At 37.5% G+C, this 20,435-nt stretch overlaps 1 protein-coding gene across 5 annotated transcripts in view; it reads right to left on the bottom strand.

The window, feature by feature from the left end:
• Nucleotides 1–5,177: 5,177 nt before the first annotated feature.
• The window catches only part of LOC5567281 (putative uncharacterized protein DDB_G0277255), a 470,679-nt gene continuing 455,421 nt past the window's right edge, over nt 5,178–20,435 (bottom strand). For all 5 annotated transcript variants that reach the window (XM_021837646.1, XM_021837645.1, XM_021837643.1 and 2 more), the window contains 2 exons: nt 6,175–6,286; nt 5,178–5,549 (listed from right to left, as the gene is read on the bottom strand). In XM_021837646.1, the coding sequence (XP_021693338.1) occupies nt 5,327–5,549; nt 6,175–6,286 (335 nt within the window). In that variant the 3' untranslated portion in view covers nt 5,178–5,326. The remainder of the gene's footprint in view (nt 5,550–6,174; nt 6,287–20,435) is intronic.

The raw sequence follows: 20,435 nt of genomic DNA, 5'->3' as shown, positions 1-20,435 counted from the left end.
TCATTGTATAAGAACATGAAATAAAATGCTTTCAGAAAAAAAATATTCTTTATTTTATCAACTCGAAAAACATCCGAAAACAACCAAAAGTTGTGAATTTTCAGTAAATTTAATTTACAGCGATTTTACTGTATCTCGGAAACGGTAGCAATTAGCAAAATTTTCTCAAATGCCTTTTGTGTTGCAAATTTTGCGTACTTTCATAAAACCAGGTCGAAGAGCATTCAAAAAGTTAATTTAGAACATATTGAAAAATCAACCTTATTTTTAAAAATCATAACTTTTTTGTCCATGATTTTTCCATCTTGATCCACTGTGCAAAAGACTCCATTTTTTGTTTACTTTAAAAAATATTAAAAATAAAAGAAAATCAAAAATACGATTTTTGAGAAAATGGATTTTTAGGCTTTATTTTCGAAATAAAAAAAATACAACATTTTTTTAAAACTTTGCGGAAGACACCAAACCGATCAGACAAATAGTTTCTGAGTTTTAATTTTTTGAAACCGATGATGCAAATGGGCTTTTTTAGTATTAAGAAAGTGTTCACGCCAAACGTGAATCATAAATGTGTATCCATGTTTTGACCACTATTTCTTCCTCCTTCACCCATTGTTCAAATCGATGCCCACTGCATGCTATCCAGTGCGGTATGTAGTTGGCAATAGCTACTATCAATAGCAACGAACAGTATCGTTCGATCGAGCGAATCTGCTTCTAGACGTTCGTATACACAATATACGAGAGAGCAGACGATGCAAACCATCTATCGGCTCAGCAGTAAAAGCCTGATCAGTACAATCGTTGACTGCCGATCAATACAGTACGGTCCTCATCACAGCCATGCTGTGCCCCGCGCGCGTTCGTCGCCTTTCGCACCCTCAGCCCACAGAACGGGTCTGGGTAAAGTGATTTTTTATAAAAACTCTAAATGTATATAATGTAAATACACGTTCATCACTTAAATAAAGACTGTTTAATGTGAACTAGTCTTGCCGTTTTTAAATATCAAACTACGTGGAAAGTGCTGGTGTCTATGCTACCTTTGCACCACAAATGACGGAAGATTGCAGTGATTTCCTACGTAAGTTTGTGTCGTCACTTCTACCCCAGGCTATGAGTACGACCAGCCTCTCTCCGGCGTCAACAGAAAGCATATGCCAAATTTCAGCCAAATCAAAAAATACAAAAGTAAACCAATATTTGAATTCAAATGGAACCGCTCTGTACTGATAAAGGTCGTCTAGAATGGAATATATTTGCTTTCCGGTTAATGGTGCATTCTGGTAAAAGCAACGTGAATATTACGCCCACTCCATTCGAGCAATGATAATCATCTGGTGTCCAGCATCAATGGCATCGCTGCCAGCAACATGGAGAAGGCCTTTGGGAGCATAACCATCGGTGATAATATAATGAAAGCAGCCGGCAGAGTGAACATCTTGCCGCTAGTAGATGTAAAGTCTCTAGCGAATCTATTGGAATACACCCAAAATTCCTGAGAGAGGTGCTCGTCAAAGGAATATGTTACCCTAGTACGAGAAGTGGCGGAAAGATACGCGATCGACAACAGAAACAGCACGAACAGAAAATCTCTGAAAGGCAGCTATGAAGAGCAGTTCGAACTACATTGTAGGCAGGTAGCCGACCTCGTGCGTCAGCTGCGGCGATGAGAAGAAGAAGATGCCATGTTCAAGAGACAGCGCCAGACATTTAAACTTTGAAGGCTGAATTTCAAATTGCTCACAAAGAAAAAAATCTATGAAATGTTGAACATGTTATTGAACATTGCACGAATTTTTAGATTCTAATGAAATTGTTCATGTGCTAGAGACATTTTGCACACTCACTAACATCAGCAGGCGTATGCCTCGAAAGCCATTTCTGACGTTTCAAAATAATTCCAAGCAGTGAAATAGATTGCATGAAAACTTCTTTTCAGTTATGTTTATTAGAAAGTAACCAGCATTGGTATAGAAAAGTATTGCCTGCTACGCCCCACAAACAAACTCCATTTCCCTTGTCCCTTTTCCTGGGTTCTTAAAATCACGAACGGCAGCCAATACCCAGCAGCTGTAATGGGGATTGGCATATTATTTTCTTTGTGAAGATATTATCTGATGATCCACAATGATAGCATCATCTAAATCGTCTTCGGAATCAGATAGCCGTTTCCGCAGATGCAGGACGCAATCGATTAGCGATTCGGCATCTAGCGGAAGAACTTTTAGCAACTTGATCCTCGTCACTGCCCAACGTCTCTCCCAACTATTTCACGTTGAGGATCGAACTTAACTCATCATTTAGAGGTATACCGGGTATACATTCTGCACAAGCCATTGTATCTTTCTTTCGGTGGCATTTCTGGACCGAGTAAATTTAGTTCATCATTTGAAAAGTTATGCTAATCGTTCCTCCAAATCTAAACAAAGACGGGAAAAGTTAGTATCAAAGCATGCTATCAAACTCTTATACGTGGATGTGTGAGGTGTGCAAATGTTCACTGTGCAAATATTTTCTGCACAGTAGTCTAATAAGGTGCAAAATGGTCAATAAGTTTACCATGAATCACACATGGATTCAAGGGAATAATCAATAACATACAAATAAAGGGGGCAGGATCCGTCATTGATTTCGGAGTTTTCAAAAGCAGTTTTTTTTTGTTCAAAAACAATAAAGCTCACAGGAAAATGTGTTCACTGTATTCTATTCTCAAACCGAAACACAGTGAACACATTTTCATCGAATAATTTTTAGTTTTGTACAGAAAAACTGCTTTTGAAGTTTCGATGATGATGATGATTACGATGACGGAGCGTTGAACGTTAATATTACCCCAATGGATACTTGATCCTCTCCCCCTTACACTGAACCCTTCAAAAAATCCCCCCAAGTCCTAAGCCAATATTCTCGTAGCAGCAACCACATTTGGAAGTTGGATTTTTCCCTGCAATCAACGTTGACTCAATTTCTGCGAAGGTGTTGCCCGAACGATACACGATGCTGTTGTGTTTGCCAACGGTAATGTTTATTTTCCCACCAACACCCGATGCGACCCGCCGAAGCAACACAAGAACAGCGTGATGGCGACGCCGCTACTACATATGGTATAAGGGTAGGTGTACAGATACTCGCCATAGGACCGGTATTCGCCACCACAGATTACATACCGTTACACGGCATAGATGGGTAATCACCATTTGGCGTTCATTGAATCACAATGAAATGATATAGAGTCAGAAAAACCTCGAAAATTACTGAGAAAGTAGGAGAAAAAAATGTTTGTTATATTTTTGCACTCTTGCACATTTTTTCGCCAATGTTTTTCCTGAATTCACCACCTTCTATAAGATATGAATATAGGTTTGACATTTAAAACATGACTACTGGTTCAGGTGTTCCAGTATTCGTTACCCAGAGTTTCAATACAAAAAAAAAGTGTCAGACTAGTAGTCTTATGTGTTTCTACTCAAGTTGAATTTGCTTTCAGGTATCGTGTTGACAGTATTCAAAAGTTTTATAATTAATTTCAGAAAAAAAAATGTTACAGGGTGGTGAATACAGGTATAACCACCCCACGAAAAACACACGCAGGCACACTCAAGTCAATATTTGCCGTTGATGGCGCGTTGTGAAAACAAAGACCATGTTCAACAGAACGAAATCGTTCGGTAGTAAAACAGCTCATCAAATTTGAAGAGGCTTAACGCTTTTTTGTTTCGCTTTCCATGATTAAAGTTTGAGCCTGTCAGCATCTTAAATCAAGGGCGATTGAGAATTTTTCGGTTCACAGTTCGTAGGTACGATAGGATTCAGGCTGACGATGACATGTGTATATTGGAGCACAACTGCAAGTGATGCAATAATGTCGAACATTTTAATTTGATTTCATACGAGAGGACATTGGCTCATCGATCATCGTATCAGTTCACATAAAGAGAATCGGATGAAGCAAAGGGTCAAGCAGCTGAATAAAATAAAACGGAAAATCAATCAACTTGATTACCGATGATTGTTGAGATGAAACTGACATCAAGTAGATGGATTCGGACATAGGATCAAAAGCATCCATAGAATAAGACGAATGTTTTGAGGGTCATTGAAATATATTTAGTATGTTATCTCCGTTGCATTGATGTGGGTCGTCAAGAAAACAAGCTCAAGTGGGCTTTTGCTTTCGAAAACATCAATATGCTCTTTATGTTGCCTTTGTTTCTGTACTCATAATTAGGCTCAATTACCATCGAGGGACGAATTTTCAATATGTTGCTCTGGAAAAATGTGTTTTGAATCTGAGTGCTGGAATGCAGTAACTACGGCTGTCACTCGCCCAAGAGTTGGCTGCAGAGGATTAGCCCTGCCGAGGCTGGTCCCTTGTAACATTGCTTAAGTCGGCTGGGAGAAGCAGTTTGCCTAGGCTACTTCTGCTACATATACACTGGCCTATCCCTGAAGAAATACCGTAAGGTAGTTCCGGGGAGATAAGGGTCCGAGGTCAAGGGTAATGCATTGTTTACCACTTGAGCAATTCAACAAGAATTGCTCAAGCACAGTGCATCGGCTGGTTTTAGTAGGTCGTCGTTGGTGCGTCATCACCGCATTCCCTGAGTTACCTTCTCAGAAGGTCTGTTTGCAGATTTCCCCCTTGCAAAAAAAACATAGACTTTTATCAGAGATTTTCCAGCAGCCTACAGAAACTACAAAGATGTTTCTTGAGGATTTTGAAAGTTCTTTAGGATTTTCTGGGGTTTCCACTGAATAATAATCAGAGGGTTTTAAAAAGGTGTGAATGAGCAACCAAGGTAATCAGGCGGATTGATTCAGTGGTCGTACGTAATTCACAGATATTCTTTGGAGTTCTTTGATACTCTTAAATCATCATTAATACGATAAATCAGTTAATTTCATTACCATTCAAGGTACTATTGATCCTTCCATCAATCGGTTTTATGATGCATTTTAAACCCTCCTTAATATTTATTGGTTGATGAGAAGTAAATATTTCTCTTCTTTACAGATTTCTAGGTGAAGCTGCCAAAACTGCATTGGTCTGAGTTTCACCTTCGTTTGAATTCAATTACCCATCGTTCTGCATAAATCTGCATCCACCTAAATGGAATTGATCAGCTTTATTCCAGTCAACACTAAACACTCAGCCCAACAAAGCAAACAAAAACAAAGATTAGAGAGCGATTTATTTTCCAACGACGGATTGATCCATCATCTCTACCAACCGGGTTAAATTCCTCCCATCGGCACCAATAACTTGCTCCTTAGCCTAAGGTGGGAAACGGGAACAGGACCGGGGACCGGGGTACCCTTAATACTACACGTAGTAGGCGCTGTGTCCGTCGAAGGGGTCCTTCTTGCCGAAGCAGGGCAGTAGCGATTGGAGCGTGTTCCGGAACGCTTCCCGGAAGTCCCGATTGAAGTAAGCGTAGATAAGCGGGTTCAGCGTCGAGTTGAAGTAACCAATCCAGAACAGTACCGTGATGACCACGTCCGGGCAGGGGCACGCCTCCTCACCGCACAGGGTCGTGATTACGTACCTGAATCGGTGGATGAGATGAGCAGAGGAAAAGAAGGGGAAAAACAAAGTGATTGGTTTAATCCGATTTGTGATTTTTATTCTGCTCTGTCCGTTTAATTGCACCGATCGCAGCATTTCCCGTCGGTGCACAGTGGGAGATTTCGTCATTTAGCGCTTGTAATGAATAGCTCCTAACTTTAGTTTCCAAGCGTTATGGTTCTTTCTAGAAAGTTTTAAATAAGTAAATGTGTTTGTTTAGGTGTATTTAGCATTTTGACGTGTTCTCATAAATGTGAGATGGAAAATTAATTTTCTGAACTTTTCAATACACAAAATCTTCACAAAAAGTTATTTGAATAACTTTGTCAAAGACCCTAACACCATAACGTCCATACTTTTCATGACGTATCATTTTCTTAAAGTAGTTCTTTAAATGTGCTTTTTGTGACAGAACTTTTGCTTTTTTTTTTTACAGGCTTTTTTTCTTCTACTTGGTACTACTTCCTCACTGGGACAGAGCTTGCTTCTCATTCTGCTAATATGACGAAACCTTCCACTATGCCGATTACGACGGACAGGTATCGATACCCGGATTGCAATTTTTCGAGTAGCAATTAAGAGATTAAGATTTCACCGGAACTCACCAGAGGAAAAACGGTAACCAGCAGAGCAGGAACACTCCCATGATGATTCCCAGGGTTCGGGCCGCCTTGTGCTCCGCTCGCCATCCCTTCGATTGCCGCGTCGAAGTGCCACCTGGTGGTGGGGATTGGAAGCGCAAATTTGCCGTCGTCGGAAAAGTTTAATTAAATTTCCGTTCGCATGTTCCATGGTCCAACAATTACGTTAGTCACCGTTGGTTGTTGTTGTTGTCATCATTGTACAGTGAGTCCAGGGGGTTGTCGTTGTTGGTTGGGGGCGGAAGAAACAAAAAAGTGAAAGTTAATTAAGTGTACTGTTTTCATTTCGCTGTTACCGAAGTCTTCGAAAGAGATACAGTGGCAAAACGGAAGTTGGAAACGGCGTGCATTGAAGTTTTTGTGCTAATGAAGAAAGAAAAATGAAAACATTATCTTGACTGTTTGGGTCTGGGTTCACAGTTTTTCCTCGCGGGCCTATTTTACGATGAAAAGTAAATCGGGAGAGATAGTTTCTACACAGAGCATGCTGGAGGTAATGTAATTGGAACAAGTTCTACATTAACTGAATTGAATTGGAGGCAGTGTGAAAAACGACTGAATCTATATACATATCAAGATGTCAAATTCAGAAAATTAAACAGGTGAAGCCTCAGAGTAATTCCAAGCAACAGCACCAAAATTTGGTAAATTTTTTAATTCATTTTTTTCTATTGAGCTGAAACTTTGCACAGTTTTCCAGTTCCATCTAAATCGTCATTTTCCGATATCAAATCTTCAAGTTGAGTCACGACTAACTTTTCAAAAGGGTGTATGTGAAAATGGTTCAAAAATATTCAAAAAGCTGCACAGCAAAAACGGTTCGTTCGATTGTTAGATAACTAAAGAAACAAAGTTAGACAACTAAATAAAGATTCCAAAAAAAAAATACACACAGTAAAAAAAAAAATTGTTTTGCATTAAAAAACATAATTTTTGACACAAAAACTCAAATATCTCAAAACCCTATCGGAATACCAACGTAATTTTTTGAAGGAAAACGGTCCATTATATTAGCTATCTACCATAAAAATTTGGTGATAGTAAACCAATAAACAAAAAAGTTATGACATTTCAAACATGTCACAATTTTCACATTTAGTAGAAAAAAAAATTTTTTTTTTCGGTGTGAATTATTACGGGAACCGCAGTTTGTTGCTGATTTTATTGTTAAGGGCATTGCGTGAATTAAACAAGTTGTTTTCATGTATTCATTAGTATTATGTATATTATATGTATAAATATTATGTATATGTATAAATATTATATGTATATGTATATATGTATAAATTAAAATGAATTAACAGATTACACGAAAATATTTTTTTTTTTACCAGGATATTTTTTTTAGAGTATGATCGATGAGTTTCTAAATGTTATATATAAACTTTAAAAGTTTTGGATTTGGGTATGCGTTATGAGATCATGAAAACATTATATTAATACTTATTTATTTATTTATTGTTATTCAATTTTTTTACAATATCGAACACTTTTGCATCATTATCAGTACAGTTCGAGTATAGTTTCGCTTTAATTTTATTTTCTGACAATGGAATGAAACAGTGAAATTTTTGGGTTCCTTGGATCGTTTTCGCGTTATTATATTGCTCGCTGAGCTCTGATGCCGTTAATTCGTACTCTTCAGTAGTAGTAAAACAAAATGATAATTTTGTTAAATCTTCTTCTTTTCTGCGATTCGCCCAATCAAATAGTTCTTTTGCAGTTTTAATTGGATGCTCACGTTCTTTGGCTAAACTTGCTCTTGTGGCCATGCGCTTTATGGTTCCTCCAAAAGCATCACAAGGACCTTTGCCATGTGACGTAGCAAAGAAATGCCATTCTGCATCAATTCCGTACTTTGATTTAAATTGACATAGGCTCGAAAAATTCTTACGGTTTTTGTACTGCGATGCTGCTCCATCAGACATGGAATATATCTTTCTGATTTCTTTATCCTTATCAACGCGTAAAAAGTTAATCATTTTGGCAATGAACAAATTTACAGATACTGAGTCGTGTCTTAAATCTTCGGAAATTACAATAAAACTAAAATGTTCAATTTGCGTACTTCCATTGAAATAAATAACGAATGGATGAATTGTAGCTTGTTGTACGTTCCAGTGATGGGACTGCACTTCATCTTGCAATACAAAGCTATAGTTTTCAGAAAAATCACAAATGACTAAAAATTCACCATCTTGTAATGTATTTTTCGTATTTTTTAAAAAGCGGGATTGCTCTGTTTTAATAAAGTCGTGAGGAATTAAACTTTCTAATTTCAAGCAAAAAAATGACACAAACTCATCTACAGGTTTTACAATAGTTTCTAGGTCACACCTATCCGTGGTCACCCATTGCTCAAATGATAACTGATCAATATAATTTTCTTCAAACTCAGCGAATAAAGTATTTTCCAATGATGAAGAATCTGGACAATCCGAACAAGATCGTAGATAGCAATTTGATGTTGTATTTTCACACAAAAGACTACCAGTTAACATTTTAATATCCTTTGATAAATTGATTCTTTTCAAACTATGTAAGATTAGGTTAATATTTTCGTGTGTTATGCACACACAAACATTATGTGTTCCTGAATTGGATAGAAGCTTGCATTGCCTTGGACGAAGGATTGCAAATGAGGAAAAACCTACCTTAATATTTTCGTTAATTTCCTTGAAGCGTGTATACGCTTCTTTCAAAGTAGTCATCATTAATCGTTTTTGGATTGCTTGACGCTTTCCATCTTTTTTTACAGATACATAATCTTTTTGGCCAGGCATAGCTCTACTTACTTCATCGTCTTCAAAATATTGAATTATTTCTTCTTTTGTCTCATCTGTTAATGAAGTACTCGACCTAGCATTTTTGGTTGCAAGACAGTTATTTTTGAATTGTTTTGCCTCTTTTGCTGTATTTCTATTGGTTTTGAACTCATCAATGGCGTCTTGAATAGACCACGAGCTTGGCAGCATCGACAAAATCAATAATTTTTCTTTCCTTGTCGTGGCTAGATTCGAGAACCTTTCCTTCATATTCATAATTACCTCATCGTAGTCTGTATTTTCCACATCCTCAGGTAGTTTGATAATTTGAAGAGGTTTCTTCGTACAGCTTCGTTGATTTCACGGTATTTTTTCTCGGGATAATTGACGTAACCCATCTTCGTCCATTTAATCGGAGTCACTTTTATTCCAGCTATCCCTTCGTTGAAGCGTTCGATGTTGACCTTCTGGATGCACTCATCTTCTGATTGATTTGTTGAAACAGATGTCGCTGATGGTACCGTGGCAAGACTATCTGCACTTGGTACTTCTGGTAACTCCTCAGTTGTTGTCGGTGCATCTAGTAATTCCTCAGTTGTTGTTGTTTTCGAACTTCCTGCAACCTGATCCACCGATGATGTACAGATTGCCCGTTTGTCAACGTTTAAACGGCAGGACGTACAAATGCGTAAATTTGTATTCAATGTAGACATTGGAGCATAACCAGCCGCTTTCAGTTTATCTATGGTGCTTTCGGTGAGATTTCGTAGCTCTTTCGAACACTTTTTTTCTGCAAACGGCCTGCAACAGTTGAGAAAGCGACTACTCATGTTGCTCGTTAGATTTTAATAAACAAAATCACTTTTAAGTTTTTACTGACTAGTTTGGTGTCGTTTGCTTGACTGAAGAAAAATTTTACAATTAAATCTTTTATAACCATAGTGGTAGTATATTTTTAGCTTTTTCGTGAGTATGTTCATGGTATGTACCTATCATGTTTTTGATGTTGTTGAAGTTACTCGCTTTCTCCCAAATATGATTAACAAAGTCTATTCTCTACCAAGGCGGGTCTATACCCAGGTGTAATCAGATTTTAACTTTGTGGAGAAAACCAGCGCCGAGAAAACCGACCTGCTTTACGTATACTAGATCACCTGGGTATAGACCCGCCTTGTTCTCTACGAGGTAAACTTTTTGCAGGTAAACTAGTCGTATACCTGTATAGAAAACTTGTTTTGTAGCTTTTGTCTTCAATATTAGATTTCTTATAGGTTTCTTTTATCAAAAGGTTTCAACACTATTGAGAGAATTTTTCTTCAGTTACGTACAATAAAAAATATGACACTATCAAGACTTTAGATCACAACACTGGATCGCGTCTAACTTTCTAATAGATGCTATAATAGTTATGAATAATTAAAAAAAAATATCATGAAAACAACTTGTTAACCTCATGTGGTACCCTTATCAAAAAATTCAGCAACAAACTGCGGTCCTAAAAAAAAATAACAATAAAAAAAAAAAATTCACTAAGTGTCAAATTTGTGAAATATTTGAAATGTCATAACTTTTTTGTTTATTGGCTTACCATCACCAAATTTTTATGGTAGATAGCTAATATAATGGACCGTTTACGTTGGTATTCCGATAGGGTTTTGAGATATTTGAGTTTTTGTGACAAAAATGATGTTTTTTAATGCAAAAAAAATAATTTTTACTGTGTGTATTTTTTTTTTTGAATCTTTATTTAGTTGTCTAACTTTGTTTCTTTAGTTGTCTAACAATCGAACGAACCGTTTTTGCTGTGCAGCTTTTTGAATATTTTTGAACCATTTTCACATACACCCTTTTGAAAAGTTAGTCGTGACTCAACTTGAAGATTTGATATCGGAAAATGACGATTTAGATGGAACTGAAAAACTGTGCAAAGTTTCAGATATTTTTGAAATGGTCGATCAGAATCGACTTGCATGCCTCCGTGGAATCCCTCTACAGCAAGGAGGCCTTCCTTAGCAGAGTGGTTAGAGTCTACTACTACAAAGCAAAGCCATGTTACTTAAAGGTATCTGGGTTCAATTCCCGGTCGGTCCAGGATCTTATCGTAATGGAAATTTCAGTGACTTCCCTGGGCATAGAGTAACATCGGACCTGCCACACGATATTCGAATGCGGAAATGGCAACTTTGGCAGTGAAAGCTCTCAGTCAATAACTGTGGAAGTGCTCATTGAACACTAAGCTGAGATGCAGGCTCTGTCCCAGTGAGTACGTCATGCCAAGAAGAAGAAGAACAAGTTAAACTTTTCACAATTTATGCATATTATTAATGAAAAGAACTAATTGACCTTTGCGTCCCTGACCTATTTTCACAATCAAATTTTGGTGATCTTTTGGCTTTAATTTCTTTAATGTTCAGCCAATTACAACAAAATTTTGGCACAACACCACAACACTATTCAAGTTTCATGAACTGAAATCCTCAGTCGGACGATCATTTTACGATTTATACGGTTGTTCCGTGGGGAATGTTTGACAGTTTGAAGTTTGTTTTTTTTTTCAATCCAGTTGCAATAAAGTTGAGTTTCATTTACATTACGTACCATGTAACAACGAAAACATGTTCTAGTAACAATTTGTCTGCCTAAATGGTGTTTCTCATATACTGCGCGAAAGTTTTCTCAATAACTTTAGTGTATTTGAGGTGCCTAATGTTGCCAGTAATGAGCTTGAATACCGAAGGGAGCAGTAAATTAACCGATTGTACCCCGTTTGGCATAATTAATTATTTAGAATGGATATTGGCATTTTAAAAAACACGGACACCGTCTTCAGCCATTTTAGCTGCACAGACTGTAAACTTAACACTAGACAACAGACAAGCATGCTCCAGTGGCACTGCCGTGAAACTTTCTTGACGAAAAGTTTCAATGGCTGAAGCGGGAATCGAACCCGTACCCCTTGACACGATGCGATTAAATGCCTGACGACACTAACCGCACGGCCATGAAGCTTTTACCGAGATTAACACCAATGAGCCCATTGCAATTTTTTTTGGTGGGTACTCAACAGCGTGGTGTTTGTTCAGAGATTTGCCAAGCCATGGATGACAAAAATTTGTGACAGTAGAGAACATAACTAAATAAAACTCGTGACAGGTCTGGTGGAAGGAATAATAATTTTCTCCACACCCCAGAACATAGAGTATCTTTGAGCTTGTTGTGATATACCCCAGACAACCAGGATGTACGTATAACGAAATCACCTATTGCGTTATGCGATGCTTACATGTGCAAAGTTTCACGTATAAGATGTTGCGAAAGGGCCTTATACGTGCAAAAGGGGAGGCGATATAAGTGCATATTTTATATGATGACAAATAGCATGCAATGCGAGTGTGCCTATTTTATTGCGTACAAATCTGTACCTTTATGCGACTTAATTTATGATAACAAAGTTGATTTCACGACTGCTACGGTTTGATCCGACATACCTTGTACGAGTATACGGGACGAAACGAAATGGACATATGAACTCATAAAAAAACAATTTACACCATCTTCAGCACATTGGCTGCACAGACTGAGCAATCACTAACATTAGGCAATGGACAACACGAAACACCCAGTAGCCCAACGATGAATTTTTCGTTTGACGCAAAGTTTCCACCGACTGGAGCGGGAATCGAACCCACACCTCGAAGCAAAATACGCCTAGACGGCTGACGCCGCTAACCGAAAGGCCACGAAGCCCACAAAGGAGCGTTTTATGCGAGAAAACCATCGATCAAACGATTTCATCTATCATGTAGTACGAGAGTGATGTAATGCGTATGAATTAACGTCTTTGTTTTTTAACTGTTATGCGACTTCTGGTTGTCTGGGACATATTTGAAGATAGCAAATTGGCAAAGAAAGTTCGCAGCTCATAATAAAGGGAACGCTCATGAAACATTTCGCTGTGGATCAAGCTCTGTCACAGTTGAGAAGTAACACTTGATGAAAATTACTTGGTCAAAGAAAGGAAAATTTATTTGAAATATACTGAAAACTCTAGTCTAAAGATCTATCATTGCTACATGATTTTACTGAAAAACCTCTAGAGGAACGCGTTATAGAAAAAATCATTTAAAGAATTCATATTAGAATCTCTGAGAGGAATTCTGACAAAACAAATCATTAAACTCTTATTCGCAAAGATTCTGTGGGTTAATCACGTCACTGTCAATTAAACGTTAAAATTGCGCGAGGATTCACTGCAAGAAAAAAGAGTAAATAGTGACATGAGGAAATAACATGGTGATTCAAATAATAGTTTGCCAGCATATCTCGAAGGAGATGATGTGTTTGTAGAAAATATATTAATGTTGAAATATTGGTAGGTTCTCAATCAATCATTCGAACTTACAAGAATTAATAAAACAGCAAAATACAAAAAAAAAGTTTAACATTTAGCTTAAATAAATTTTATCTATTTCTCTTTTCACTGATAACTTGAGCATATCAATGTTATCGATTGCCGCTCTTATATCAGTTGTTAACAAAAAATATCTAAATATAAAATACAGCTCCAAAGAACAGCCTATATTTAAAAGAAGGTGATATTTATTCAAATTTAAATCCACTGTTTTCATACACATCATTATGGTTACATCATATTAAGAAAAAATCCAATATTTGAAAGAAGGGCAAATTTGTGCTGAATATATCAATAATTTCACTTTAGTTTATTCAAGCACACATGTGACAGCTGAATAAAGTGTTATTTTGGTATCAATTGACTCCAAAATGACGCTTGTTGTCGTCAGAGGGAATCAATAGACACGTTCAAACGAATGTCATCTTAAGAAATCCTTGGTTTCAGACTCATTATGGTAAACGACTATTATGCCAATCGACTTTATGCCAAACGGCTCTATGTCAAACAACTTCACGCCATATGACCTACCACTAAAGTAACCAGCTACAAGTTCTATTAACAGGTAATGTAGTCGCTAATGTAGTCCATTGGCGAAGCAATTGAAGAGCTGGTGGTGTAGTGAGTAGAGGAGAAGATTTATGATCTTAACGTCATTTATATTTTTGTTTTCTTTTTTTTTTGCTTATAAATATAAAAGGCCACAAATAAGAAATTTCACTAAAACAAAAAAAAATGCAAACAGACTCCACCTCTTTCGCTTTTTTGCGTTGTTATGCAGTACAATTGACTATTCAACAATAGACCACTCTAGTTAATTTCAAGAGATATATTTATTCTTCAGTTGAAATAAACTGTGCTGCTTGGAGAGTAGCGTTTTTCGATAGAAATTTCAAGAGGAACTTAATGAGGAATCCCTGGTAAAATCAAATTGAGAATTGTTGGCAGAGTTACATGCAGATTTTCTGGAACAATCCCTGATGGAATAGCTGCAAAATGTGACGTAAGAACTCCTGAAAGAATACTTGAAGGATTTCCTGGAGCAATTCATTAACAAAACTCTTTTAAAAAAAGTGTCATTGAGTTGTGAAGATGTCCTCGAAAGAACTTCTGTAGAACTCTTTGAAGAAAACGATAAATAATAAATGGAAAAATATCTGGAGGAAATCTTGGAATATTGTGTGGTAAAATTGTCAGAGTAATCTCTGTGGATTTTTCTGGAGGTAGTTGCATTGACCTTCCTGATGCAAATTATGGAGAAATTCTCTTAGTAGAGTTTTTCCCAAATAGATAAGAAAAGTTTCCAAAATATGTTGAAACAATTTTTCAACTCTTCTTAGGAATTCGTCCATGAATTCCTGTAAGATTTCCTCCAGGAGTTCCTTCAAAAATTCCTTCGATAGGAATACCTCCAGGAGTTCCTTCTGGAATTCTTTAAGAAGATCCTATAGGAATTCCTCCAGAAAATCCTTCAGGAATTCCTCCAGAAGCTCCTCAAAGCGTTCCTTAAGGAATCCCTCATAGAATTCCTTCAGGCAATCCTCCAGGAGTTCCTTTTGGAATCATTGCAGGAGTGCCTACTGGAATTCCTTCAGGAGTTCTTTCAGGAATTTCGCCAGGAGTTCCTTTTGGCATTCCCCCAAGAGTTCTTTCAGGAATTCCTCCAGGAGTTCCTCACGGAGTTTCTTTAGGAAATCATTATAGAAATCCCTCAGGAACTCCTCCAGGAATTCCTTCAGGAGTTTTTTTTAGATATTACTGCAGGATTTCCTTCAGGAGTTTCTATAGGAATTACTCCAGAAAATCCTTCAGGAATTCCTCCAGAAGATCCTCAAAGTGTTCCTTAAGGAATTCCTCATGGAATTCCTCCAGAAGTTCCTCACGGAGTTTCTTTAGGAAATCATTATAGAAATCCCTCAGGAACTCCTTCAGGAATACCTCCAGGAGTTCCTTATGGAATTCCTTAAGAAGATTCTATAGGAATTCCTCCAGAAAATCCTTCAGGAATCCCTCCAGAAGATCCTCAAAGTGTTCCTTAAGGAATCCCTCATAGAATTCCTTCAGGAGTTATTTCAGGCAATCCTCCAGGAGTTCCTTTTGGAATCACTCCAGGAGTTCCTACTGGAATTCCTTTGGGAGTTCTTTCAGGAATTTCTCCAGGAGTTGCTTCTGGCATTCCTCCAAGAGTATTTTCAGGAATTCCTCCAGAAGTTCCTCACGGAGTTTCTTCAGGAAATCATTATAGAATTCTTTCAGAAACTCCTCCAGGAATTCCTCCAGGAGTTTTTTCAGATATTACTGCAGGATTTCCTTCAAGAGTTTCTATAGGAATTACTCCAGAAAATTATTCAGGAATTCCTCCAGAATTTCCTCAAAGTGTTCCTTAAGGAATTTCTCATAGAATACCTTCAGGAGTTCTTTCGGGACTCGATCCAGGAGTTCCTGTTGGAATCACTCTAGGAGTCCCTACTGGAATTCCTTTAGGAGTCCCTACTGGAATTCCTTTAGGAGTTCCTTCAGGAATTCCCCCAAGAGTTCCTTTCTGGCATTCCTCCAAGAGTTCTTTCAGGAATTCCTCCAGGAGTTCCTACAGGAATTCCTTTAGAAGTTCTTTCAGAAATTTCTCCAGGAGTTCCTTCTGGCATTCCACCAAGAGTTCCTTCAGGAATTTCTCCAGAAGTTCCTCACGGAGTTTTTTCAGGAAATCATTATAGAAATCCCTCATTAACTCCTCCAGGAATTCCTCCAGGAGTTTTTTCAGATATTACTGCAGGATTTCCATCAGGAGTTTCTATAGGAATTACTCCAGAAAATTCTTCAGGAATTCCTCCAGAATTTCCTCAAAGTGTTCCTTAAGGAATTTCTCATAGAATACCTTCAGGAGTTCTTTCGGGACTCCCTGCATGAGTTCCTTTTGGAATCACTCCAGGAGTTCCTACTAGAATTCCTTTAGGAGTTCCTTCAGGAATTCCTCCAGGAGTTCCTTTCTGGCATTCCTCCAAGAGTTCTTTCAGGAATTCCTCCAGGAGTTCCTACAGGAATTCGTCCGGTAGTTCCTTCAAAAATTATTCCAGGAGTTCTTGAGGAATTCTTCCAGAAGTTCCTTCAGGAGTAGCTCCAAGATTTTTCTCAGGAATTCCTCCACGAGTTCTTTTAAGAATTCATCCAGCAAACCCTTCAGGCATACCTCCAAGAGTTCCTTTAGGGTTCCCTACCAGCATTCTTCCAGGAGTTTCTTCAGAGATTCCTACAGGAACTCCATCAAAAAATACTCTGGGATTCCCTTCATAGTTTTCTCCACGAGTTCTTTCAGGGATTTCTGCAGGAATCCTTTGAGAGATTCCAACAAAAGTTTCATAAGGATTTTTTTAGAGAACCTTTTAAGGAATTTCTTCAAACATTTTTCCGGAAAATCCATGTAGAAACTTTCGTAGGAATCCTTCCAACGAATCGGACATGCATTCACACAGACATTCCTGGAGAAATTTCTGGGAAACCTCCTGGAGGAATTTTTGGAGGAATTTAAGGAATAAATAGGTGAAAAATCCCCAGACATTTTACTGAAAAACCTCTAGAGGAACGCGTTAAAGAAAGAATCATTTAAATAATTCATATTAGAATCTCTGAGAGGAATTCTGACAAAACAAATCATTAAATTGTTATTCGCAAAGATTCTGTGGGTTAATCACGTCACGGTCAATTAAACGTTGAAATTGCGCGAGGATTCACTGCAAGAAAAAAGAGTAAATAGTGACATTAAAGACCTTTTTTAGGCAAAACAAAGTGTTGAGAGACCCTCCATTGAAGATAAAGGCTTTTAAGAGACTTTTTTTTGAAATAGTGACCACATCTCTAGGAAGAGAGCTTCAATTTTAGCATTGTGTATAATCGACAATGACTTGCAAAAACTATTGCTGAGAATCGAAGTCATGCAATTATGGTGAAAACAGGAAACAAAATCTAGAACTTCTAGCAGCAGAAATAGCTAGCTCCAAAGTTATCGCTCAGTTTTCTCAAATAAGAACATTTGACTATGAATTTTTCAGGAAATAGAGTTTCGATCTACTTCGTCGCAAGCGCTATGATCGTATCAAACTTCAAATGTTCCATATCGTCGGATATTAGAACTCACCTACAATATATTTCCCGAGAGTAATTTTGAGAAAACTGTTATGGTTCATCCACTTGTACACAAAAAATGATATAAAACTGCAGTATTTCGATAAATTTCTTCAGTGCAACAATCCATTTTGCACTTTTTCACCGAAAATGCATGGACGAAAGCATACCGAGCGAAATTTGATGAGCGATCGACTGAGCCACACCACAGTACCATACACATTTTGGGCCGTTAGTGGTGAGACGAATCAAAACTGATAACGACCGATATGAAAATGGAAACGACGAATGTAGACAATGGAAAGTAATAATTTGATTGCATTATTTCCAATTTTTATCAAAACCTTATAGCACAATGCGATACACACAATTACAATGAATAAAAAATAATAAATAGTTACTACGTTAGAACAAAACCAGAAAAAAGAGGAACAAATAATGTTCTTGGTGAGTCACTCGTTCCGTGGACAAATGTTTACTGAACTCTAAAAAAAAACTCTAATTTTCTTACCCATTTTCTATGCGATCTCCCGAATTTTTTGTTTATTATGGTATTTTCTTACAAATTTCCAGTCAAATTTATAATAAAAATATTGCATGTATAGTTACGGTTGAATTATTTTACAATGGCAGAACTTCTTGCGATTTTTCGTTGTGAACGCCATCTGTTGCTGAAGAGCAAAAACTTTATGAGGGTTTAGAGCAAGTTGGGAAAGGTAATGAAATAGGTAAATGTTATTAAGACCAATGCCGTGTAATCACAGAGATATGGACTGAACACTTTTGTATGTTTTTTAAGTAGGGGGTGAACCCAAACTTATGCACGGGAGTGTATATGAGCTGTAGCGTATCTTTTCAGAGTATACAGCTAAGGTACGGATCGAACGTCCAACATTATTAAATGTTAACAAGAAATAAGTTTCCCATGTAGGGAAAGTGCAAACCGCTCGGTTACTCGAAAGGATGATGTGGATATTTAATCGCTGGAACTTTGCAAAACTAAAACTTCCCTCTCGGTTTGTTCATTTCTGCTAGCAGCTGAGCACTTGGGTTCAATTTATCCAACGGAACCCACAGTAAAACCCGCAAGTTAAACAATTTTTATTTTGTACCCTTTCACCAAAAATGAAGCTGCAGTTTTATTAAGGTTGTGACAGTCATTACCGACACCACGCTCAGCCACCGAGCGATTGACCTCAGCCACAAAAACGCGGCGATTGATGCTCCCAACATCAGTCATTTTTGCGTGTGCTTTTGAGGGTGGAGGGTGCTGAAGCAATCCAAACCGCAACCGTCAATTAATTTGCTGTAATTCCCACCGTCCGTTTAAAAACGCTTTTGTGCATACATTTTAAATCGTTAAATGGATCCATTTTCCCAATTAACTGTGCCGGTGGATTAAACTTCGCACTGCAAACTGTTCGTGAAGCACCATTCAAATAGAAATAGGATTCCATCACGTCAGAACACTGAAATTTCTATTTACGTAATGGATCGAGGGTACGTGAAAAGAATTTCATTACGTAAAGGGAATTCTTGCCTTCTAAAATTAGTTGTATGAGATTTTCTCAATTAACATCAATAGGCTACGGAAAATACTTGTTTGATAAGGCTTTTGTACAGCACTGCCAGCTATATCCTAAATTGCTTTGGTTTTCTACGTCATCCACAAACTCCGTGGAAAGCCAGGCCTTCAGATTTGCATGCGTAACCAATGATCTTTCAGAGGATAGTGAGCAAGGTTGATATCTGATATCTGCTCCAACAATAGAATTTGTTAAAGTTTCGTGTGTATTGTCAATATTATTTTTTTAGCAAAAAAATGTTAACATCTGTTAACAATGTTACTATCGTTGCATGTTTTATATGTATTTCAGTCGGTTCGTAAATAATTGAATGCTAAGCTAAAAGGATTGAGAATCGCTACATGGAACTCGATCAGAATCAAAATCATCGTGAGTAACCAGTTGGCTACAAAGATGGCTAGCGTCGATTAAGATCAAATCAATCGTAGAAGGGTTTCTAGAAGAAAAAAAAAACAAGTAGGGCTAGCAGAGTATTAAATTGAGAAAAATCCTAAAGAGCCCTCATCAAATAAAGTTCTGCCGTTCAAATTGCTTAGCGAATTATTCCATGAGCGATGTTTGGCATTAAAGTCACCAATAACAAAAAAATGACTTATTGCAAGTCAATTTCTGCAATAAACTTTGAAGCAAATAAACTTACGGCAAAGTGCATTGAAATGGCATATCATATGCCTCATCTTTACGATAAACGAAACAGTTTGGATCCAGGTTTCAAATAAGTTTCAGTAATAACTGCTATATGTGTTTTATTAGTCAATATAAAATTTAACAGCAAATAGGTGAAGGATTATTTACGTGAATTAGAAGCATGCTTTGCCTCAATTGCGCGGATATTACGTAAATGGAATTGACTTGAACTTAATTCACTTCAATGGAGGTTTCATTGTACCCGTAATCCCTCTTCAATTCAGGCCAATTCATTACTGTGAATTGTCACCTAATCAAATAACCTTTCTCCCATCCATTCACTAAATAGCCGATTCGACTGGTACACCATAATAGTCAGCTTCGGTTGTCCTCGAACGCCTGATAAATACATCAATGCAAATACTGTCAAATGGACTAAACAAGCACAACTGTAATGCGGTGTTTCCGTTTGCTAATTTGTACACAATATGATGACCTCCCCCTTCTGGCGAGGGACGCCAAAGTGAGCTGCAAATTATTGCTGGATTTTCGGATGAATTAGCATGGTACATACGCGCACTAATTACTGCACTTGTTGATCTAATCGAATGGGAGTTATCGATAGTGGCTGTTGAATATGAATTGGTACTAATTTGGTGTCGAATTTGAATGGCTTTTAGATTAAGTACTGAGGTTGCTCGAACTGTTACAGCTCTT

This window comes from Aedes aegypti, chromosome 1 (genome assembly GCF_002204515.2).
Source record: "Aedes aegypti strain LVP_AGWG chromosome 1, AaegL5.0 Primary Assembly, whole genome shotgun sequence".
In the NCBI taxonomy this organism is placed as follows: Eukaryota; Metazoa; Arthropoda; class Insecta; order Diptera; family Culicidae; genus Aedes; species Aedes aegypti.
Note: the sequence above shows the minus strand (reverse complement) of the source record. Positions and strands in the feature narration are given on the sequence as shown.